Raw genomic sequence first — 24,896 nt, 5'->3', positions numbered from 1 at the left:
GGTCAGTTAGCTTTCAAAATAACAACACCATACATAAAAAAGTAAAATAATTTTACTAATGAGTTAGAATCTAAAAGAACCCAGTCGCTTAAAAATACCATACTTTATTCTTATTGTAAAAGTAAAATTTGCTTGACTAGTCAAATTGTCTTTGACCTTTGCTTTGGTGATTCATGATCCAGTATCGTCCCTCTCTATCCTCTTCCCACTCTGCCTGCTAATGGCCCGACCCATGTATTCACCCCAAATTTGAACTCTGCTGTTATTCTGCTTTTTTGTACTATTAGATTCATCCTTGGAGAGTGGGTTTCTTTGATAATATCACATGCAGCCTTTACACATTGAGTTTTTATGCATATTTCTTCTCTGGAGATTGCATACCTGCTACATATGAACCAGCAGGGTTGAGAAACAGAGAGGGACCTCTGTATGCTGTACTGATTGAAGCAAAAAGTAGAGAATGAGCAGACCGTGCTCCGTTACAGACCTGACTACATCATTCCATTTGTTCTTTCTATGATGAACATCTATATCTATATAATTTATTATTATTTTTGCATGGGCAGGCACCGGGAATCGAACCCAGGTCTCCAGCATGGCAGGTAAGAACTCTGCCTGCTGAGTCACTATATCTATATAATTTAGTATTATTTCTGCAAGTGATAAAATGACTAGCTTTCATTGATACTGGACAAACTTGCTGTAACAAACCAGCACAAACCATATTCAAGAATTCTTCAAAGGTAGCTTGGCTTGCTCCTATGCAAATGTACATTAATTATATTCCTTCAAATAAAAATGGAACCTTAAGGAGGCCCAGGTTTTAGCTGATAAAATTTCAACCCCCAAACATATCACTATCTAGAAAATAAAAGTATATCTCTCCAAGATTATCTGGTAGAAAAGACTGTCTAAGTTAAAGTCCACTTATGATCTAGATAAGGTTTGATATTTCACTCCCAATAAATATTAAATAATAATATGAAGGGAAGACTTTGACTCCTATTGTAATTCAAGAGTCAACCATTTCTTCTATGCTAAGATTTCATTTGCAAAGTGATAAACACATCTGGAGTTATAACTATGAATATGATGCAAATTTTCAGAGGGAAGGAGCTTGTGTCCTACTTTATCTTATATACCATCTAGTAGCAGATGCTCAAAAATATTCATTGCTTGAGAGAATGTGAGACAAGCCTATACCTGACAGGTACAATCACGTGTACCACTTTGTAAGTCTGAGTTACCTGTAAACTAGAAAAGGTCTCTAGTGTCTGGGGTGCCAGAGAAACACTCACCATCAGTTCTTTCCACCATGACTGTGTGACAAACTGCAAGCAAGAAGAAGAACTGTCGTACTTCAGACTTTTTCCCTAACTGGATTTGCTCAATAAGATAATGGTCATAAAATGCAAACGTTTCATCAGCGAATGTATTCCAGCTAAAATCAACTTGCTGAAAGAAATGAAGAAGGAGAAGACAATGTGATCAAAACAATTCTGGCTTTGCCTGAATTTGCTTTGAAATTGTTTATATGATATATATTTCCTCAGAAGCCAAGTTTTTAATGATGTAAAAATCACTTGAGGATTTCAGCACATTCTTGGCTTAAGAGTCAAGAGGCTCACACCTGTCTTAGAGCAAAATGGTGTCCCCCACAATCCCGCAGTTCCAATGCTCACCTCTATTTTGCTATGGGTGTGCTGGGCAGCATCTCGGTGGTCACCTGAGAAACAAACAGGGCAGAACAAATTGAGTCTTCCCCACCTGCTTCGTTAAGTGTTGGTGGGGACACGGGTTTCATAGACTGCTTTTGTACAGCCCTCATGCTAAGAATGGTTTTTATATTTTTCAAGAGTTATAAACAAAACAAAACAAAGAAGATTTCACAGAAACCGTCTCCAGCTTGCAGAGACAAAATCTTCACTACGTGGTTCTCTACAGAAAGATCTGGCCCAACGCTGGCCCGGAAGGCAGAAGCCCCTCTGCCCCGCCCTCCCCTCCCGGCCGGAAGTGGTGGCACCGCGCATGCGTACACCACTTCCTCAAACTGTGCCCCACCTTCCCGGTGATACAAGCCGTGGGCACCTGCTTTTCATACCGCCCGCAGATGATGGTCATTTTGTGAAAATTTTTTCCTAGTACAGTTTCCTACAAGGGAAAAACACATGCGTGCCTCTCCAAAGAGGTCCTCGGCCACGGAATGACCGCGGTAGGTGGGCGGTGCACGGAGGCCACAGCCACGAGGGCTGCACGCAGAAGGCAGCCCCGGGCTCGCTGGGACTGAGTGCGGCGTACACTCACCGTATATCTGCCCATTGATGCAGCATTTTTTGAAGGTCATGATATTCTGCGTCAATGTTCCCGTCTTATCAGAGAAAATGTAGTGGATCTGCCCGAGCTGCTCGTTGAGCGTGGTGGTCCTAGCCTTCGCGGGCGTGTCCTTCTCAGGATAGTACATCTGCAGGTCCCAGTTGATGAAGTAACTCTGTCCAAGGCGAATCACTTCCACGCTGGAAGACAGAAGATTGCTTTCGACAGAGTTCACAGATACCAAGGGCAGGTGGTGGGTTTTATTCCCGGCCTACAGGAATTATCTACGGAGACAAGCCATGTGGCACCCAGTCTCCAGGGTGCTTCCGACCAGACGTGTCTTCTCTGGCTTTGGGGTCAGGCTGATTCTACACTAGTTCTGTCTAAGGGTGCCTCCCCTGCTGGGACTTCCCCCTTGGCCCTGAGCACAACAGCCCCCAGATGCAGAGCCCCATTGCAAGTCCCTGCAGCCGGGTGGGAGGGGGGCACGGAGCACTGCACATTAGAGCTGCAGAAGTAGCCATCCTGATGCGGTTCCTTCATTCTCACCACCACAGGGCAGGTGGAATGGCCCGTGTGCACCTCTGACCCCAAAGTGTAGGGCACAGGAGATGAGGGGCCTCTCTGCCAGAGGTGGGCCGATAAGTAGGGCTCTGGGCAGATATCGCCTACGTCCTGATTCTACATTGTAAAATAGAACATTATCTTTTCTAAATTCTCATTAGGTTAGAGGATGTGCAAAATAAGACATTCAAAGAAGACAATCTCAATTTAAGAATGATAAGGGATTAAATATCTTAGTTACAAGGAAGTCATTTACATATCCAGTAACCGTCAAGTGGGCAAAGGATGTCTTTATGACCAGCTGAACAGATGGAAAAAGCCAGCCCTCCCTCCCTCCCATTAGTATTTCCTGAGCACCAACTATATACCAGACACTGTTCTACATGCTGGGGACACAAAACAGACAAAAATCCCTGCTCTTATGGAGGTAACCTTCTAGTAGGGAAGAGAATATATCCAGAGCAGGTGATGAAAGTTTGCTGAAGAAAAGCAAAGCAGGGTAAGAAGGAGGGGAGGGGAGGAGACCTACAAGGAAGGGAAGTGACATGTAAGATAGGGTGGGTCAGGAAAGGCCACCCTGATAGAGTGATATTTGAGCACAGCCTGGAAGGAAAAGAAAGTGTGACCATGCAGATATCTAGGGAGAAATGTTCCAGACAGAGATAAAAGCAGACACAAAGGCCCTGTGGCTGGCACTGGCACTACTGAGGAGTCTGTAGAGTGGCTGAAGCTTAGGGAAGTGGGTGGAACAGCAGGAGGTGGGGTCAGAGGGGCAGGCAAGGACAGAGCACCAGTGTGGTGTGGGTGAGTTTATTTGGAACATGATGGAAAACTGTTACAGTGTGGAGGGACAAAGCAGTGGCACTATCTGGAGTGACCTGATCTGGTTTATGCTTTTAAAAGACCCATGTTAGTCATGTGACAATTTTATTTTAAACCCAAACCTATGTACACATTTTATATTATAACATATAGTTTCAGACAAAATAATCTGTAGTAACAGTTCCCTTAAAAAAGGTAATGCTTGTCTCAGTTATTCTGAAAGTAGCTACAAACAGCTGCCCCAGAGCTTTAATTCATGTCAAAAGAATAACAATTATACACAATTGCTTGTACACAAATGCATATGTAATAAAATTAAAATAAAATAAATGCTTCCAATTAAAGGCATGCATGTGGTCTCCTAAGCCTCTAGACTACTATTTATTGAAACTAAGAAAAGACTCCAGCTGCTGAGTATAAATCGAAGGCACAATTCTTCCCCAGAGGTCTAAATTGCAGTTGACCAGTGGCAGGGAACTATGATGTTAAAGAAACAGGAAAAAGAAAGATAGATCACCGAACAAGGCAATTACTGTTTCTCACAGACTTGACACTGACTTCATTGCTATGGGGTGTGTGTGTGTGTATGTGTGTTCAGATGAGAAGCAGGACATTTTGAGAGGTTGAACGGGGGCAGGGAGGGCTTCATTCCCATGAGGAGATCCTGGCCAGGAAGCCCAGGGAGTTTTACAAGCAATGGGTACAGCTGATGGTAACAAGAAAGATACAGAGAAGAAGTCAGGAAAGTTCCTGCAGAGAAAAAGAGTTAAGTTTTTCCATGATGTTGGAAGCCTTCACCTCCCAGACTCTTCTGAAGCATAAGCTTTGGAGCCCCACCCAAGAAAGAATCTTAGCAACCCAATGACTATGGAAGCAGCATGGGTCTCTGACCTTCAATAGCGTTATCAGTAAGGGGAACGAGATACAGATGCTGTGCCTGGTACGGAGGAGACACTCAAACGTTCATTTCCTTTCTTTATAGTACTTGCTTTCTGAAATGAAAGTTATCTTCTTCCTTGTTCCTTATGACCTTTGAGACAATTAGTGCTAGAAGCAAAGGCACTGAACTGGGACACTGTACTACCTGCCTCCCCTAAAGCAAAAGCCAAAGAAGGGCCCCCCTACCTGACATAGAGGGAGATGGGCACCATGGTGTTAAGGACAATGATGTAGCCCCAGAAATTCAGGAACCCCCGGTAGGAGGGTGTGTAGTCTTCTCCGTCATAGAGGTACCAAGAATAATTGCCAACTTGTGCTTCCCAGTACGCATGGCCAATGGCAAGACCGGAAGAAAGCAGGATGAGAAGAACAAAGATCTAGAAGACATAAAATGCTAAAATGTATCCCAAAGATAGGTTTCCAACTCCATGCATTTCATAGATGCTCATCAACTTGACTCAGCATTTTATAGGTTTATGATCTTTAGAAGTTTCAAAAACTATGCCTTAAAAATAAATACGGTGGGTGGGCCACGGTGGCTCAGCAGACAGAGTTCTCGCCTGCCATGCCGGAGACCCGGGTTCGATTCCCGGTGCCTGCGCATGCAAAAATAAATAAATAAATAAATAAATAGAGAACATTGGATCTAGACCCAGGGAGATTACAATGTAAATAGGAGTAGGGTCTAAGGTCCTGAAACCTTATCTACTGCCTTGGGGGAAGGGAGAAAAATCTCAGGCTGGAAGCCAGGAAATTTGAGTCTGAGAATGTAAATTTGGAGGCGTAGGCAGCTGTCTTGATTTCCTAGGGAGAGATTTCCCAGAGTGTTTCTACAGCAGCTTGTGAGCTGGGATAAAATTGCCAGGTAAAATACAGGACTTCTAGTTAAATCTGAATTTCAGATAAACAACAAAGAGGTTTTTTTAATACCTAAGCTGACTAAACTAGAAATTATCCATCATTTATTAGAATGTATAAATTTTAATTTAACTGGGTATTCTTGTATTTATATTTGCGAAATTCTGCAACTCTTAATGTGGTAAGACAAAATCACTTTTCCTAATAGATATTTATTGTCTAATGAATAAGAAAGCTGGCTTGCTAATAACACATGAGGCCCAGAATGGCAGTAATACATGTGTGTAATCTATAAATAAAAAGTTATTTTGGGGGAGAAAAATAAATAAATACAGGGTAGATTCCTGCCTTTCATGTGGGAGACCTGGGTTTGATTCCCGGACCATGCATCCAAAAAGTAAAAAATAAAAAATTTTAAAATAAATAAATAAATAAATAAATACAGGGTGGGCCATGGTGGCTCAGCAGGCAGAGTTCTTGCCTGCCATGCTGGAGACCCAGGTTCAATTCCTGGTGCCTGCCCATGCGAAAAAGAGAGTATCTTTGATTTCTATGATTGATTGATCTGATGTCTCACACAAAAGGTGACGTTATGGTCCCAAGATTATCTTTCAAAAGAGAAGGTGGTATCTTATATTGAAATCCTTATTTATAAAGACTTACATTATAGAGCATTCTCTCAATTACTCTTACTTTGAACAATAAAGTAAACTTTTGGGGAGGATACCTTACTCGGAAACAACTTCAAACAATGCTGATTTGGGATGTTTATAGGAAATGCTTGATAGAAATGATTTTTTTAAAAAAGGAAAGCAAGGAAATTTTACCCAGATTTGGGTTATTATTCCTGAAAGTATAATATTGCAACTGGTGCGTCATTTGTAAACACCATACTTAAGAAGCAGTAGTCAAGATTAAGTTATAGAAATCATGACTATATATATTTATGAGCTGAATAAAAAAGTCAATTGCCCAAACAGTATTTAGATATTTGTGTGTAAAAATAAAATTTCCCAGGGGCAGAATTAAATGTCTGGACAAAGATTCTTAATGTGCTCTAGTCAAAATTAGGACAATGACACCTAAGATGCCGGAAAATTTCAAATAAATTTTTCATGACATGTGAGAGCAGAGAAATGATAATTGTTTCTTAAACTAATATAGTACTTTTCTAGATTCTAAATAGGCATATAAAGTATTATAAAGACATTTGAATTTTCCTCCATGTCCATAAAAGTTTATATATTCAAGTTGAAATAAACACTTATAAAGATATAATTCTCATCTCTCCTTAATTTAGAAGGGTCACCTATATGCAGAAAAGTGTTAACATGGCAGTTCTAACTCTGTTCTCTTTAGAAGGTCTTCAGCTGACATCTGGGAACTTAAGATTTCAGGAAGTTTCGCACCATACCCTGATAAGAATGGCTTGTTGTTTCTAAACTGTATAAACAATGTGGTTTACGGTGACCACCAGCTCTCCTTCTGGTCAACTGGGATTTTAGCACATACCAGGCAGAGGGTGCCTCTGTGACTATGCCCCCATAAAAACCCTGGGCACTGAGTTTCTAAGGACTTCCCTGGTACACATCATCTCCCTTTGTGCAGTCCCAACTCATTGCTGGAGACCTGAAGCATATCTTGTGCGACCCCGCTGAGCGAGACCTCTCGGAAGCTTGAGTCTGGTTTCCTCTGGACTTTGCCCCAATGTGCCTTTGCTGATTTTTCTTTGTATCTTTTCACTGTAATAAATCATAGCTGTGAGCATGACTATATGCTCTGTCCTGTGAGGCCTCCTGGTGAATCATCGGGCCTGGGAGTGGTCTTGGGGACCCATGACACACCTTATATTAGGGTTGCCTTATACTCAGACTTATAAGGCATATGTTTTGTTTTGTTTTTAAGTTTGCTTTTAAGAGAATTACCTCTGTGAGAAACTAACAGTAGTAAAATCAACCAATCACTGAGGTCCGAAGCCAGCTCACTACATTCCCTATGGTTTCTTGATTTTCCAACTGGTCACCCCAATCACCAAAATACCTAACCACACAGAGAACCCTACAATTGAAATTTCCCTTTCTAAGAAATGCTTCTCTTAGAGGTGTGGCATTTCTGAGAAAATTGAGGGAATCTCCCCCCACCCCCACTCTCACCCCCATCACAGCTTTGTGCTCCCAAGCATTTTTCCATTTGGCCTAAAAAGAAGGTGAGATTTCTTTGCATTAAAAAATCATAAAACAAAATGAGAGCAAAAGCTGCAGTCTAGCTTCTCATCAACCAATATGGAAGATAAATACCGTGTACACCATGTAGTTCATCAAGTAATCAATTTTAGTTCTTTTAAATCTGGTTTTGCCACTATTCTTCATTATTTTAGTGTCAGCACCTAAAAACGGAAAATTCAATGCAATCAACAATTAGAGAAATCAATTCACAAGCAGGTCAATAAAATTTTTTTTCTTTGGTTTCAATGGAGAGAGCATAGAAACTTTAATCTTTAAAGCTCATTTCAGGTCAATTCCCCCAAGAAACTCTGAATATACCTGCAAAAATGACCAATCCATGGCAGATATCAGTGTTCCTAATTACACAGCCACGTAACAAAATTTTATCAGCATCCAGGGGAAAGCTCGAGTTTCTCCAAAATAGTGTTCCTGTAAACTTATCGAGTCGGTTATTGGGTTCTTCACATTCAATAAAACCTTTTAAAAAAAGATATGATTTGCATAATTAATCACACTTGAAAGATGAAGCAACAAAAATTTAAAACAAAATAAAAGGTGTTTTGTACAAACCATCAAAGGTTGCCAGTGCACTCTCTCTTTGGAGATATTGGTCTGTTATTTCAAGTGCCATTTTGAACTTTAAATTGGTTTCTCTAAAGGGAGGGGGGAAAATAAAATTAGTAAATGAAAAATATTTTGGAGTTAGAAAGGGAATATGAAGAAAATTGCACAAAGGAAGATTAGGCATATCTGGAAGTGAAAGCTAAAAAATGATGGCTTTTTTCCATTTCTATTTCTATTTAAGCTCTCTGTTTATCTTAGCACTCTGGCTTTGGATGAGGTGGTTCCTGAACCAGAGAAAAATTCCTGAGCTGGGAAAAGATGGTCCTCTTTTGCTGTTTGTTGTTGTGAGCCAAACCAATTGAGACAGAGGCATCCACAGGCTTCCCTACCTCCTTCTCATTAACTCCTTACTACCAGCCTACACTCCCCAACGGCCATTTAAAAACACCATTTTTAATGTTTATTCAAACTAAGAAGTTTTTATAAGAACATATTGGTTCTAAGAATTCCATTTAGACTCTGTCAACTTATTATTTTCCAGAATGAATAACTAGATCACATGTTTTTGAAAGATAATTTTGTCCAGAAAGTAGGGGTAGCCCTTTGTCCAGGGTGAGGGCAGGTGAACGTGTGTGCCAGGTAGGGGCGGGCTGGGGATACAGGCTCTGCAGCCCAGTGCTGCCTGCCCCAGACGGTCCTTTTAAAGGCTTCGTACACACTGACTCCTGAGTTCACACACAGTGTGGTTCTGAATTCTCCCTCTCAATTCTGACAGGGCACGTTAGGATTTTATATTTCTGTGAAGCTTCAGAATCTCTTTCTCTTGTGAGAACAGCAGCCATTTTACATTTAAGATGGAACAATCGACTGCTGTTTAGAGAGCAAAGAGACCTAGTTTTTATCAACATAATGTCAACTCTCACAGTTAAGAGGAGGTGATGCATACCTAGGGGGTGAGGGACTGGACTTACTGTTCGAGCCACAAATACAGACGCTGCCCTTGAGAGGCAGCCAGGAGAGCATCTCCCAGCTCTGCTGCCTGCTGGGTGAGTCCCCTTCCCTATGTCTCAGTTTCCTCATCTGTAAAGTAGAAGTAATAATACTGCTCGTCTCAGAAGGTTGTTGAGATGATTAAATAAGCTAAGACTCAGGAAGAGTCTCTGACTCAGTAAACACTCAATAAAATGCTTGAAAACTGGTCCACCCAGAACTTTATTCTGGGGGTAACAAGAACCAAGTGGTGGTACAAGAAACAAGTGGTAGTACAATAACCAAAACCAGGGAAAGGAGTTCAATATTGCCTATTGACGAAGGTTTAAAAAAAAATCTGTTCTTTGTTCTGAAACATGATAATATTAAGTCATTTTTGTTTGTCCAGACACTGCTCAGCAGTTTCCAAGGACTCAGGCATTCATCCTTCCATTTGATCCTTTTACATTTCCCGAAAAGTGGAGAAAGGCAGGTTTCGAGAGCTCCACTTTACAGATGGAAACAAAAAAGACATCGGTCTACAAGGAATACCGTCAGATGGCCAGCAAGTAGCCGAGGCAAGCCCAGGACTCAGGGCTTCTTGTCCAGATTGCAGAGATCACAGTGCAGCGAGGAACAGGCCTTTAAAGGTCTCAGCTTTACGGGGCCAAGCTTACCCATCCAGCTCCGCCGTTTCCACGTAGCACAGGCTGTTAGGTTCCGAGCTGGACAGCAGCAGAATGTCAGCCTGTTCAAAACAAAACAGACCAATGACGCAGAGCCCCAAGGCAAGGCCAAGCCCCAGGCAGGCAGGAAAGCAAGGGATGAGAGGAGGACAGCTGTTTACTTACTGGAATAAAATCATTTTTTTTCAGACGAACAACATCTCCGACTTGAATTTCTTTCCACTTGGCACTTTTGAACCTAAGCATTAAAAATAACAATGGCTTATTATTTCTTTTTCTTTTCTTTTTTTCTCAGATAAGTTTAGGTTTACAGAAAAACCATGCATAAACTACAGAGTTCCTATAAACCACCCTAGTATCAACACCTTGCATTAGTGTGGTACATTTGTTACAACTGATGAAAGAACATTTTAAAAACTGTGCTATCAACTATAGTCTGTTAATAGAGTTCACTGTTTGTATTATAAAGTCTTATGTTTTTTTAAAATTTTTATTCTAGTAACATATATATTGGCTGTAGTAATTTGAAGCTGTATATACCCCCAGAAAAACATGTCCTTAAATCTAATCCATTCCTGCGTGTGTGAACCCATTGTAGGTGGGAATTTTCAATTAGGGTTCTTCAGTTAAAGTGTGACCTGGCCCAATCAGAATGGGCCTTAAAACCTATTACTGGAATCCTTTATAAGCAGAATGAAATTCAAACAAAGAGAGAAAGCCACAAAGAGAGCAGCCAGAAACTGAAATCAATAGAAACTGGAAGAGAAGGGAGAGCCAGAAGAGGTATCATGTGCCTTGCCACGCATGTGACAAACTAAGGACCAAGGTTGGCTGGCAGCCAGCCCCAGAACACCCCTGTGTTTGGGGAGAAAGCATCGCCTTAATGATGCCTTGATTTGGACTTTCTTTTAGGTTCAAAATGAGCAAATAAATTCCCTTTATTGAACCCGACCCATTTCACGGTATTTGCTTAAGCAGCCATAAAACTAAAACGCTAGCAAAGGATTTAGAATTATTCTCTTTGGAAGCCAAAGATTCTGGAAAACATGTAAACAACAGAGAAAAAGTTTACTAAAAATCAGCCATGTAATGATGTAACCACATTAGGAAGTCATGAGAATCGTATTATTCTCTAGAGAATGAAGAGATGGTGGGCCCACTTGGCTGTTGACAAGAATACCAGCACTTTAGGAAAATGGAGCTTTCCCATTTACAAGGCACACTTAATGGTCATCACGCTAACAGGCAAGGGGAGCTGCGTGCCCCTCCCCAGATCCACTGGCCCCCTTCCTCTATCTGTTGCCCGCTCTCTGAGAGGCTTGCCCTGGGACTGCATCTCCATCTGGAGATCCCAGCTGAGTCCGGTCAGATTTGGCTCAAGGGAAGCACTGGCAGGAGGATGGAAGGCCAGAGAAGAAGGTGCAATGTCCTTCCACTCTCTCCGCTCTTGGGGCTGCATTTCTGGCTGTACCTTGCACCTATCCACGAGCCGGTTTCCTGCCAGCCTTTTCTTCAGGACTCATGATATTCTTCCTTCCACTCTTTCCCGTGCCCTTGCAGGCTGTAATGCCCTGCGGGTTGTAAGGGCTTCCTGCTGCTGCTAGCTTCTGAGTGCTGCGGCGTCCTGTGTGGGCGGCCTCACCTGCCTACACCTCTGTGCACTGTCCCTGCCTTACAGTCCCTTCATTCTAAAGTTCCAGTTGATTCTGTCTCCTGCCAAGATCCTAACAGACATGAGTGGGGCAATGTCATCTCATGATTTCCTTTGTCAATGTCATGGAGTTTTGAGATCATAGAACCGTTCAGTAACACTCTGCTTATTTATTCAAAAGAGGTATGAAGCACCCTCCTAGCCTGTCCCATCCCGGGGATCTTTCCACCCTCCACCAGCGTAATGAAGGATGAATCGCTGGGCACTCCATGGTGTGTCAGGGAGACATGCCACCTCCTTTGCTCTTGTTCATGCCCCCCACTTTCCTTCTCCCCTTCAACTCCCTCCTGGTTAACCGTCACTTGCTCAGTGCTGATCCCAGGACAGAAACCCATGTGGTCCCCACGAGACCTCACAGAGTTCTTTTAGAGCCAGTCTCTCCTCCAAGTTCCCTCTAGTTACAACAAAATGATCTGAATAAGGACCTTCCCAGAGCCTATGGCTTCTCCCCTTCACTCTTGGGCAATGTTTATTCGCCACCCAGGGTTCTGCAAGAACCTACCGATGCTCTGATCCTTGGGATTTAAAGAAAGCCTGACTTCACTGGACATGCCTGCTTAGGGCCTGGACTGGGGTGTAGACTGCTGATAGTTTGTAATATTCTGCCCTGCAAAGCTTGCTCGTCCCCAATGCAGCAGGTCCTGGCAATGTCTTGTAGACTCGCTCATCGAGGAGGGATGCTGTTACAACCCAGGGCACCTGGATGCCTCCAGGCAAAAACAAGGTGCTTTAGGGTAGGATTCCTTGCTTTTTATACACACTTCCTCCTGATGACTATTACATCAGGCTTCTTGGAAGAGGGATATTTTGCTGGATAGGAAAAGATAGGGGAGAGATACTTCGATCAAAATGCAAGTCAAAATTCATTGCCTTTGGGTAGGCATTAACCATGATGCCTTTTCAGGTCAAACAAGTGAGGACAGAACAGTATGCACATCATGATTTCATTTTTTAATATGTAAAAACAAATATTTGTGCATACAGAAAAAACTTTGGAAGACTATAAATTAGTCTGTTAGTGTTATCTTTGGAGAGTGAGTTTGGGAATATGGGGTAAAAGTGGGAACTTTCATCCTTTCTTTTTTTTTTTTTCCTATTGTTTACATTATCCTTTTAATGAGTATGTATCGCTTTTAGAGTAAATTTAATAAAGATGTTGATAAATATAAACTAAAATAAAAAGATGACTGTCTTCAGTATTAAATTTCATGGAATTACCTATTTAAATTTCTAACAAATCAACTTTGTAAAATGTTTTAAAATAAAGTACTTGGTCTTAAAATTTTTCATGTATAGAAAAGATACACCTAACAGACATTATGAACTTAATACAACAGATAAACTTAAAATTTGTTGGAGATAGAGATCCAATTACTATGTTTTTCCTCCCATTCATTTATGGGTAAAAGAAACCTGGAGATTTGAAGCACATTTAAAATAAATACTTATGCAACAGTTTTGCCAATTTTACTATAATTTAGAACAAGGACTTTTTTTTTTTTAACTTGGCTTATCTTTCAATACATGAAATTATAGTTACTTCACATTTGAAAACCTGAAATGGTAAATTAGGAATTTGCAAGCGGGTCTCAAGTTACAAATGAACAAATTGGCACTTTCTTGTCGCAGTTCTTTTGGAGCTTTTGTGCAATGCTGTCATGCACAGGTGTCCCCCAACAAGACTCCTGCTACTGGACCGGGGTGCCCAAGACTCCACACAGGCTGCCCCCCTCCACCCATGGGGGGTGCCGGGCCACAGCCTACCAGAGATGTTCCCCTAGCCCCAGTTAAAGGCTATTTCTCAGCACATTTCAGCCACGCTGCAAGCTAACCGACTCGGGGTACAGCTCGGCTCTCCCTACCACTCACAACATTACTTCTAAGTGAATTGAAGGGTAACTTTTGGAACATGATCCCTTTGTTTGTAAGGGAAAAAAGCTGTCAAAACCCATTTATGCAGTGGTGTAATGGTGGCTCAGTGGCAGAGTTCTCGCCTGCCATGCTGGAGACCCGGGTTCGATTCCCGGAGCCTGCCCATGCAAAAATAAATAAATAAATAAATAAATAAATTGCAAAAACACATTTATGGGTTGGCACAGTCTACATTCAAAATAAACATGGTTAAATAAGACTGTAAATCAGGCTATTTTCCTCAGTGTTGACAGTGCTGTAGAAGCCATTTTTAACACTAGGAATTGAAGTTCTGCCTCGAGGCTTTTTCTCAAAAAAACAACTCATTACTGATGGCTGACCTGGTACTTGGGTCACAGTTCACTCCGTGAATTTAACAAGCATCTACTGAGCACTTTCTGAGTGTTGGACTCTCTGGCGGACACACAAAAAACATACTACCAGGATGGGATGTTTGAGAAGCTTAGGGTCCCAGGAGAGAAGATGAGCGACCTCCATACATAATTCTAATACAATTCTGATTATAATAAGAAAGACAAAAAGAAAATGCTCTGAAGAACAGTGAAGGCGAAATCAGTCTGGCTGTCTGGGAAAGGTGTGGAGGTGCGCTAGAGCAGCACACGGGGGGCGGAAGGGGTGGTGTGAACACACGTGTCAGGCAACCGCCCAGAGACAGACTCCACGTTCTGTCCTTAACGGGGCTGGTGTTAAAGAAGACACAGTACCTGCCATCCTTGATGACGTCACATGTTCTGTTGTTTATTTCATTATCCATCTTATGGCGAGCCTTTAAGAGGGAGATGGGGAAAACATTACTCGCACAACTTCAAATTGTAAGGTATAAATGCCAAACTGAAACAAGCTCAAAACCATGAAAAGGAAGGTTGAATTACAAAACCCTTACCACGTCGTCTACCAGGTCTTTGATTGCAGTGATGCCCAGCACCAAAAGCAAAGGCAAAAGGGTGGTGTACCATGCCAGGGTAGTGATTTGAGGAATTGTCTTAAAAAAGATAAAAGACATATAAATATGTACATGGAGGCACATCTAACTTACAGGTAAATGATTGCTAATTCTAAATCCAATCTCCAACACAACACAAGTCTACATCCTCAAGGCAGGTAGGGAGAGCTGTCTGAGCATCCAGCTAGCCTCCCGCAGGTAGCTCTCTCCAGCTTACTGGAACAGAGCCTAGAGGAGGGCAGCTTCTGAACTTTCTCACTGTGACCTTCACTGGACACCAGCGAGGCTTTGTAACAGGATCCCTCAGGGAACATCTCAGCATTTTTTGTGAAAATCATAATTATCACAGTGGGTAGGGGTGAGAGAAATAGTCCTTTAACTTTTAGGGATGTATGCAGTAGGCACTGGTGCCTCTGAGGTTCCATGGTGTGGCAAAGATGGCAATTGGTGGCAGCTGCCTCCGAGAGCCTGTAGCTGTGTGGTGCACCATTTGGGGCACTGGAAGAAAATGCTTCCTTCGTGGTCACTGCTATTGCTCCGGCGGCTAAAGGGGCTGGTCTGGCAGGAAGCCCCTTCTTCCTCCAAGTTTAGCTGGATGTTTGGGAATCAAGTTTTACAAAGATCTCTGGCAGCCATTCTATCGCTCATCAGGCCATTTAATATGGTGGTTAAAATGACAGGCTTTGAAGTCAAGCTCCTGGATCGCAGTTCTCCACTTATGGGCTGTATGACTCTGAGCAACCCAATTCACCTTGCTGGGCCTCAGTTCTTCTCTCCAAAAGGGTGCTTACTCAGAGAGTACAAGAACCGAGCAAAGCAATAATGCACAGAAAGGGCTGTACATTCCCAGTCTACCCAAATGGGGACTGCTGCACCTTGAGAGAGGATGATTAGGGTATGGTTGGGGAACAGGAAGGCCATTTCCCATGATACGGCACCTAAGGGGAAATCCTCTCTTCCCCACTTGAAAGAAGTAAGGGGAAAGTAGCCCGCTTACCAGGCAGGAGCATCTGATAAAATGTAGCGTATGTCTCTACACAAGTCTGTTTAAAACATCTCCCTTGAATACCTGCTTATCAAGTCAGCAAGATTTTATATTCTACTAAATCTGTTGAGCTTCCATTTCGCTCTCGTGTCCTTCCTGCTTCTCTCCTCTCCACTTCATGACCCCATCCCCACCCAGATGTTCAGTCTACCATTTTCATTAAACTTTAGTGGGTGAATCCCAGCAGATGGAACTGTTTTCCAAATCCAGTGCTCAACATAAAAGAGCTGATAAAAAAGTAGATATTCTGGCTTTAACCTGCATATCAGGGGTTAAAGCTTGACTTTCTGAGTGTTAACAAAAGAATACAGAGTCCCCTTGGTGACAGCAACAGTTGCTAAACAGATGGTGACCTATTGTGGAGAATAAAATTAATGCTCTTCAGATATGTGAATCACTTGTCACAATTAAGGAAAGTATTTCAGACAAAAAGTAGGCCTTTTCCAATGTAAAACCAGTTCACAAAAACAATTTGAGATTTATGACCAAAATATTTTAAGTCTTAGTTATATCCTTTGGGAAATTAAGCATCCAAATATAAAAATAAGGGGAAGAGCCAAAAAATTTAAATTTAAGGTACAAATAATTTTCCAAAGTGAAGATTTTAATTTTATTCACTTCAGGAAAACCATTCACATCGGTATGAAACAGAATTTTAAAACTATATATAAAATTAGAATATTTCCATTTGTTTCCTTTTCTTTGCCCATTTAATATTTATTGAGCTGATTTGAGGTGTTGGTCCCTTACCTATAGGACCATGATGTTAATATAAAAAATTTTCAAGACTATTCATATTATATGCATCCACAATTTAAACATTATTCAGTCACCATAATTCAAAACAGAATTAAGATATCAAAGGTCATTACCTGTAAGATAAGAAGGACCATGAAATAGAAATTGGCTGCTCTCTTAAACTGCTCAAACAAATTCAGTGGTAGAAAGGTAAATGCATTATACTTGTATGTTTTGATGGCATTATTCTGTTGGGAAAAAAAAGTCACTTTAAATGATGCCACACAGTTATAAAAATGTAGAGACATCTGCAAAAATCACAAAGCCCCATTCCTCAGTGACACAGGGACATCATTTGTCTGTTAGAAACATGTCTCCTATAAGCTCTTAATTTCGAACTAAACTTCAAATGACTACCTGGAAGCTTCTGTCAGAAAGAGTAACAAGATACAGACATTTCACCCCAAATGTCTCTGTGGCAAACCAGACCACGTGGATCCTGCTGTCAGATCCCTTGACTCATTAGAGTCTCTTAGAAAATGGGGCAAAGTTATCTCAACATGGGCAGGCTCAGTCCCGCTCTGTGCACGCTGAAGGGCGACCAGGCTGGACTTGCGCAAAGCAGGGAAAGGACCACTCTCTTTTCATAAGGAATCTGGAGCTACTGTGTAAGAAAGAGCAAAAAACACCTTTCCCAGGACTAATTGAAACATGAAGCCAAACTTAAGAGGAGCTCTTTATCATATTCTAAAGGTAATAAGCATTTTTGAAGTGAAAACATATCTTCAAAGTTTCAAAATCCATCACAGACAGACAAAGGGGAGGTAACTAAGATAACTTTAGAAATCCCGTTATTTTCAAACTTAAGGCTTTTGTTACAATATTGCATATTCTTTCATAAGACACTTTAAGAGAGCTTTGCATTTAGGAAAATTTTCAATCTACATAATTTTTTTGGTTCAAGGCCTACCTACCCACCCTCAGTGTGGTTAGATTTAAATGAAGGATAAAAATGACATTCTACACAATTAACAATGATTGTTAATGGTCCCTAGGTTAGTGGTTACCTAGAAGGCAGGTTTAGCATGAAGCTAGTGAGGATACTAGATGCTGGGGAAAAAGTTAGCTTCTAATACAGATCATTTTAGAATTTAAAATCACCTTACCGCATATTTGCTTTCCTTGATACATAAGAACTTTGTATTCATAAAATGAGGTTGTTCGTGGAAGCTTCTATCATTTGCTTTGACTTGCCACGTACAATCTACAAAAGAAAGAGGAAAAAAAGTCCAAGAAGTTGAATATTAGCCTGTGCTGGAACTTGACCAATTGTTTATAGAACATAAGAACTCTAAAAGAAAAATTGATACTCATATAAACATGGAATAAAAATTCTAGAGCCTCAGAAATTCACAGCTAAATGAAGAGCTAAGTTATTTTTTTTCAAATTCATTTACTTGGTTTGCAAAATTTATAATGTAGAAGATATTTACAGAATGACAATCAAAGAAAAAAGGCATCACAGAGTAATTCAACACTTCAGAGTCCTGACCATGAACCAGCATTGTGCACTGTTTTACTTGGATTGCCAAAATCTGTTGTCTAAATTCATCTCATGTACTTCACACCACATTCACCAGTTCACTCAATTATCATATCTAAATTCCAGGTAGCATTAGGAAGTCCTCCACTTCTCTGCGGCTGGGGAATCGGTTCCCACCTGTGGTGGTTGGGGCTGTGTGCTCCCCAGAAAAGCATGTCCTTAAACTTAATCCATCCCTGTGGGTGTGAGCCCTCTGTGAGGAGGACATTCTGATGACGGCATTTCAGTGAAGGTCTGGCCCAGCTCAGACAGGATGGATGTTAATCCTCTTACTGGAGTCCTTTATAAGTGGAATGAAATTAAGAGAGAGACAGAGACTGCTATGGAAGCAAGAAGCAGAAATTTAACAGAACCCCGAAGAGAAGGGAGAGACCAGGAGAGGCTGCCATGAGCATTGCCACGTGGCAGAGGAGCCCAGGGCCAAGGATGCCCAGCAGACAGCCCCAGAGAGCCACAGACTTCGGGAAGAAAGCATCGCCTTGAAGACGCCTTGATTTGAACTTTCGCAGCCTCAAAACCGCGAGCTAACAAATTCCTATTGCCTAAACCAATCCATTGCATGGTATTTGTCTGAGCAGCTAAGGAAACTAAAACACTGCCCAACGGGTGTCACATAAAACATTTCTCCCTACCAGCCCTCCCCCAACACTTTCCAAATAGATTCTCCCTGGGGGGAGCTTTCCCACAGTCAAGGACAGGTTTCCTGATTTAATAGGTCAATTGTGCACTGCCCTGATCATATCTCCTTCTTCCCCACCCTACTGACAATCTCACTCTTAACTTCTGTGTTTATCATCCCCTTGTTTGTTTGCTTTCTGATGATTATTATTTTTAATTGATATGTATTATATATTCACATACCATATAATCACCCAAAGTGTACAATTAGTGGTTCACAATATCATCATATAGCTGTGCATTTATCATCACAATCGACTTTTTCTTCTTTTGTGAAAAATAACATATATACAAAAAAGCAATAAATTTCAAAGCACATGGCAACACTTAGTTGCAGAACAGATTCAGAGTTTGATATGGGTTACAATTCTACAATGTTAAGTTTTTATTTCTAGCAGCTTTAAATTATTGGATACTAAAAGAAATATAATGATTCAGCACTCATACTCATTTATTGGAATATAAGGTATTTGGACTATGCCCATTCTACAATAATATGGAATAGGGGGAAGAAATCAGTTGATGTTCTGGAAAGGCTGGCCCCTCTGAACTTTAGGGCTTATCTGGTCTAGGAACCCATCTGGAGGGTGTAGGTTTCTGGAAAGTTACCCTAGTGCATGGAACCTCTGTAGAATCTTATATAACCCTAGGTGTTCTTTAGGATTGGCAGCAATGGTATTGGTTGGGGGTTGGCAAGTTGTGATAGTAGCAACATCTAACTGAAGCTTGCATAAAAGTAACCTCCAGAGTAGCCTCTCGACTCTATTTGAACTCTCATCCACTGATTCTTTTTTTCTTTTACAATTCTTTCCCCCATTTTGGTCAGGATGGAATTGTTGATCTGATGGTGCTAGGGCCGGAGTCATCTCCCATGCTGCCAGGAAAACTTTCACTCCTGGATGTCATGTCCCATGCAGAGGGAGTGCAATGATTTCACTTGCAGAGTTGGGCTTAGAGAGAAAGAGGCCACATCCCCCTGTTTTTTGTACAGGTTTAACAAATGTGCACTGCATCTACACTAAGGTGACTAACTGCTATTTACTTTCACTGTTCCACAGTATCCTTTTGTATGTATTCATCACAATTTATCAGTTCTTCAGGTGATGAACATTTGGACTGTTCCTGGTGTTTTGCTGTGAACACTCTCATAGTTGTCTCCTGGAACACGTAAGTAAGATTTTCTTCAGGAGTATACCTAGGAGTGGAATTGCTATGTCTAAATGATAGAATTTCCTCCGCGGGTTGCCCATAATGTTGCATCCCTGCTCCCTCTTCTGCATACATCCTGAGGGGATTTAAGTCCAATCTACATTCACTCAAGGGTACTTGGGGGAAGAGGAGAGAGAGACAGAGATGGAGTGATTGTAGCCACAGCTTGAGGAATGAAAACCAGGAGGGAGCTGAAACGAGGCAGAATCCTCATAGGGGCTCTGTGGGGCATGGCTGTAAGGTGGGGCTCCCCTTGACTGGAGACCCAGGCTGCAGCACAGTGTCCATAATAGGTGGGTACTGGAATCCAACAGAAGAAAGCATTTCATCCCAAGATAGTTTCTTTATTTAAGCTGCAGGAAGGAAAACTGGAAGGCCTCTCAAAGATACTTTCCTGAGCCTTGGCCCACTCTGCTTCTTACTCTGGTTCCTATTTAATGGGAATCCAAGGTTGGTGCTCCCGTGGCTTTGGATATGACAGCACCATCATCTCAGCCCCTGGACACTCTCTGCTATCACCACTATAACCCAATGTTGAGCCCTCCATGGCCTTGGACACAGCACCCACCTCTCAGTCTCCCAGTGGACCACTGTTTTTGTAGCCAGGCTGGTTATGAAGTTCCTCAAGAAAGAGCCAATCCTGTTGGGTCTTTTCCTTGCAGAGCTGATTTAGCTGGTCCTAGATTTGTGAGGAGTCCTGGATTCCTTTTGTTTAGGGCTGGTATTTTTGTAAGGGGAGGAGCTGCCTTCCATTGTTCATTAGGCTTCTCGAGCCTTCTTTATTTTTGTCATCTCTAAAGCTTCTATGGCTGGCTAAGGACCAGCAAGAGGAGGATATTTAGGTTGGTTTGATCCCCTCCTTCCATCCTGCAGCAATTTTCTCCCATCCTGTGGCAGTAATGGGAACCCTTTCCACTGTGAACTCTGTCTGCCTTTCCCCTTCTTGCCCTCAAGCCTTCAGCACTGGGCTCAGAGAAGCACTGGTTTCCATCATGTCCACTCATGTAGCTTTTAGTCTGCAAAACTGAGACTAGGGGTCCTGCTCCTGAGTGTTAAGCCTGCAGACACCTTACAGCCTGGGCTGTGTATAGCAGTCTCTCTGCTCAGCTGCTAACCTGGTCAAGTTGCTCAAACACACATGCATCCCTGACTATATCTCACTCCCCTTTGATAGCTGCTGCTGCAGGTCCCCAAGAGGCACTGCTCTGCTCTCAGCTACCCCTTTGTCAAGATGGCTCTCCCTTTGGCATTTGACCCTACAAAACTGCAGTCCCAAGGAAAGGAAGTGATATCAACTGCTCATCTCCTAAGGGATTGCTGCTTTAGCCTAAACCCTACTGTCCTCTGCAACCCTTGGCAAGCCACTATGCACACGCAGACACATCTGCATGCACATGCACACACATTTCTGTCCTTGACTCTATCAGCTGCTCTGCAGGGTGGGTCACCAGTGGTGGTCTATCTCCAAACTCACTGCCTTCATGGGGTCAGGCTGACTGTGGGGATGGGGCACATGTGCACTTGGAGGTATATTTAATGAACTGGTTCTCATGAGTGTGGACAGACATCAGCTCTCTCTCCCTTGTACTTACTGTACATCCTGCCCATGCCAGAGGAACAGCAATGACCACTGCTGCTCCACACTGTTGTCACAGGTGCCCAGGTCCTAGTCCCCTTCCCAGGTTGGCTCTTAGGGATGTTGGGTGCAAGTCTAGCTCCTCCTGATAATCTTCCCAAGCCCCCCATGTATTTTACACACAGTGGCAACCAAAAATACCTCCTGAAGGAACAGGAAAGGCTAAATTCATTTTACCTACCATTCTGTGGCTCGGTTCCTTCTTATCTCCATGGATGATCTACTGGTGAAGCCCAACTCCTCATGGAGATTTAGGCCAAAGGGGCCTTCCAACATAGAGATGACTAAACTGGCAGTAAGGCTGTCTCTACTGGGGAAACAAGATTTACAACCCCCTGTTTTTGTCTTTGCTACTCTTGACTCCTACTGTCCCAGGACATAGAACTCTGCAGCTAACATTTGCTCAGGGCTCACTGTGTGCCAGGCATCAAGCCAGTAATCAGCATTTCCTTTTTTATAGCTGGGCACAGAGAGGGACAGTGACTTCACCAGCGGTGGGAGGATTGGAATTCATACTCAAGGCAGTCAGGCCCCTCAAACCCAGCCTCTCCAACCACTGTGCTACACTAACTGCACCTTCTTTTGTGACATAAGTTGCAAACCACCGTGGGACCGAGTGCCAACGAGCTGACTCCACAGAGTCATTGTATAGAGTCATAGTTTCCAGTGCTCCCCAGTATCGGGCTGTGCTGGACCTCATTTCACAAAGCAGGGCCACTCAAAGTTTAAGATGAGGATGCTATACAGTAGGAAGAGAACTAGGGGAAGCACCACTTTGGAATTAGGTTTTCCAATGATTTGTCTGCTTAAATATGCATGCTGTACGAACTTACCTTGTGTGACACACACTCATGGGTGAGCCATGTTTTTATGAAACTGCCCCTCCTCCCAAACCTGGCCGGAAAGGGAAATTAACAAGTAGTGTGGCACAGCCTCTTTTGGAGGCATGGGGTAGGAACTTATTTAAAAACATTTACAAGGACAGAATTATAAACTTATCCATTGTATGATTACAATTATAAAAACAAAGATATCATACTTTTGAAATACAATGAAATTGTATTTCATTTTTAAAAAAACCACAAGACCGTTATTGAAATTTCCTTTTGCATCATTTTGGCTGCCGTTGGCTGGGTAATCATAAATGTCATGTTATTACAAATGGAAATGTTCAGAGCATCTGTGATGGCTCCATTCACGTGTCTGGGCTGGGTTATGGGGTCCAGATGTTTGATCAAGCAAGCACTGGCCTGAGTGTTACTGTGAGGACATTTTAGGATTTTAAATCATCAGTAAGTTGATTATACCTATGGCCAATTACATCTACAATCAGCAAAGAAGACTGCCTTCAGCAATGAGAGCAGCTCATCCAAACAGCTGAAGGCCTTAAAGGGAGAACTGAGGATTTCAGCAGTCAGAAGGGAGAATTTCCATCTCTATATCAGCCAGCTGGCTTGTCCTGGGGAACTCACTGAAAACTTTTATTGGAGTTTCCAACTTGCGACTCTATGTTATTCGGACTTGCCAATAGCCATAGTTTGTGAGCCAATCCCTAGGGTAAATCTCATAATTTTTACATGCGCACACATACATCTTGTCAATTCTGTTTCTCTGAAGAACCCCACCCAATATAGCATCTTTCTAGCTGAGGTGTAATTTTCTTAACAAAAAAGAAAATTAAAACAGAACTATAAAACAACCCATAAACACTAAAATAATGTATGCAATCTGAGTGCTTGCTTTCCACTCAAAAAAGAAGATCTAAATGAAAGTAGGTTAAAAAAAGACATTAGTATAGGGTCATCCTGAATCCACTCTATCTTACAGTCTTCTGCAGCTTACTTCTGCTAACATATGGCACGTGACACGGCTCACTCGTGATCCCGGCACTAGCACTCTAGGACACCGTTGAGAACTGACATTCTAAATTCCAGGAAGGCAGAGAAGAAAACAGACAAGATTCCTCATGAAAGGAGAAAAGGCCAACAGGAAGGGATACAAATCCATGCTAGCAATACTGAGGCAAGAAGCCGCTGCCCTGTTGTAGGGCCAGGAGCTTTCTCCTCTCCTGGATCTCCCTTGTGCCTCTTTAAATCAGCTTCTCAGTGATGTCCCCACCAGGCGGTCCCTGGTCTCTCTGTCATAGCACTGCACCGCAGCCTCAGCCCCTTTTTTCTTTCCAATTAAAAAGCCGTTTAACAAATGACCAGCTTATACGTTCCTTTCAATGATGTCCATACCATTTTAAATACACAAATCATATTCTAAAACCCCAAATAATTTTTCTATACAAATGCAATGATGAATTCAAGGCCCAAATCATTAAGAAAAAATTTTTAATCACAGGAAACTATATTTTGTAACAAAACAAAAACTAGATACATAAAGTTTCAAAAAGCCCAATGATTGAGCAGCAGTGCCACACTTTATTTAAATGTACTGTTCATTACTGCTTGTATGAAATACCTATTTTAATTTTCTGTTAAATAATAGATTTAAAGAATAAATTTTGAAAACCCCAAAATTGAATTATAGTTATTCTTAAAACTTCCTAATTTTGCCCATGTGCCCAAAGTTGTGGGTTACAGTAATAGCCTCCAGAAAAATTAGGGTTTTAATGAAGCATGGCATATAGGAACAGATTTTGAGAATGGTGCTTTTTCTTTGGTCCTATAATTACTTTAAATAAGCTACATATCCTGGAGAGTCTTAAGATGACTTTCAATGCAAAATAAATAAATTTTATAAATCTTTTTTTCATAAAGCATACATCTCTGTGTAATTAAACAGTATTTTAACATTGAAAGTGTCAATAAAGTAAGTGATACCAAACCCTGTTTAAAAAGCAAAACTCAGTTAAATGACAATACAATGATATTTTCCCTTTTTTTTTTTTTTTTCTTTTTTGGCGGGGATAGGGGGAATGGAACCTGGGTCTTCCGCATGGTAGGTATTTTAAAAGTTCAATAATTTGATATGTAAGAAAAGTATATCAATTCTTAAGATAGTCAGGATCACACTAAGTGTACTGATGAGGACAAAGTCAAAGTTCCTTTCAGATTCTAACTCCTTAGAGTCTAGGTTAAATATCTGAATACCTTTCCTACAATGAAATTCTGTGACATTCAAAATAAATCAATGTAAGCATTTAACTTTTGCATCTCTGTGACATTCAAAATAAATTGATGTAAGCATTTAACTTTTGTATCTCTAAGCACCATTTTCTACCCTAAAATGGCCTATGAGTTCTCTAAAATTATTATTAAAGAATTGGTATTACTGTTGAAACATCTCGTTGCATTTCAAAATTTTCTTCCCAAATACCATGTTCTTAATTTTTTTCTTTCTTTTTTGTATTTTGTGAAAAATAACATATATACAGAAAAGCAATGTTAATTTTTATTAAGACAATCATTCAACATATTTACACAAAGAACAAAATTGTTGGATGATAAACTTGT

The 24,896-nt window shown here is 41.5% G+C and overlaps 1 protein-coding gene across 1 annotated transcript in view; it reads right to left on the bottom strand.

Annotated features, from left to right (window-relative positions):
* The window catches only part of ATP8B1 (ATPase phospholipid transporting 8B1), a 127,557-nt gene that overhangs the window by 28,634 nt on the left and 74,027 nt on the right, over positions 1-24,896 (bottom strand). The window contains exons 3-15 of the mRNA XM_077135377.1: positions 17,476-17,573; positions 16,444-16,557; positions 14,467-14,565; positions 14,288-14,349; positions 10,106-10,178; positions 9,932-10,002; positions 8,292-8,374; positions 8,040-8,198; positions 7,794-7,882; positions 4,825-5,015; positions 2,305-2,513; positions 1,683-1,726; positions 1,299-1,455 (exon numbers count right to left, since the gene is read on the bottom strand). Of these exons, the coding sequence (XP_076991492.1) occupies positions 1,299-1,455; positions 1,683-1,726; positions 2,305-2,513; positions 4,825-5,015; positions 7,794-7,882; positions 8,040-8,198; positions 8,292-8,374; positions 9,932-10,002; positions 10,106-10,178; positions 14,288-14,349; positions 14,467-14,565; positions 16,444-16,557; positions 17,476-17,573 (1,449 nt within the window). The remainder of the gene's footprint in view (positions 1-1,298; positions 1,456-1,682; positions 1,727-2,304; positions 2,514-4,824; positions 5,016-7,793; positions 7,883-8,039; positions 8,199-8,291; positions 8,375-9,931; positions 10,003-10,105; positions 10,179-14,287; positions 14,350-14,466; positions 14,566-16,443; positions 16,558-17,475; positions 17,574-24,896) is intronic.

The sequence above is a fragment of the Tamandua tetradactyla genome, chromosome 18 (genome assembly GCF_023851605.1).
Source record: "Tamandua tetradactyla isolate mTamTet1 chromosome 18, mTamTet1.pri, whole genome shotgun sequence".
In the NCBI taxonomy this organism is placed as follows: domain Eukaryota; kingdom Metazoa; phylum Chordata; class Mammalia; order Pilosa; family Myrmecophagidae; genus Tamandua; species Tamandua tetradactyla.
The sequence above is the reverse complement of the archived record's forward strand: the minus strand, read 5'-3'. Positions and strand labels throughout refer to the sequence as shown.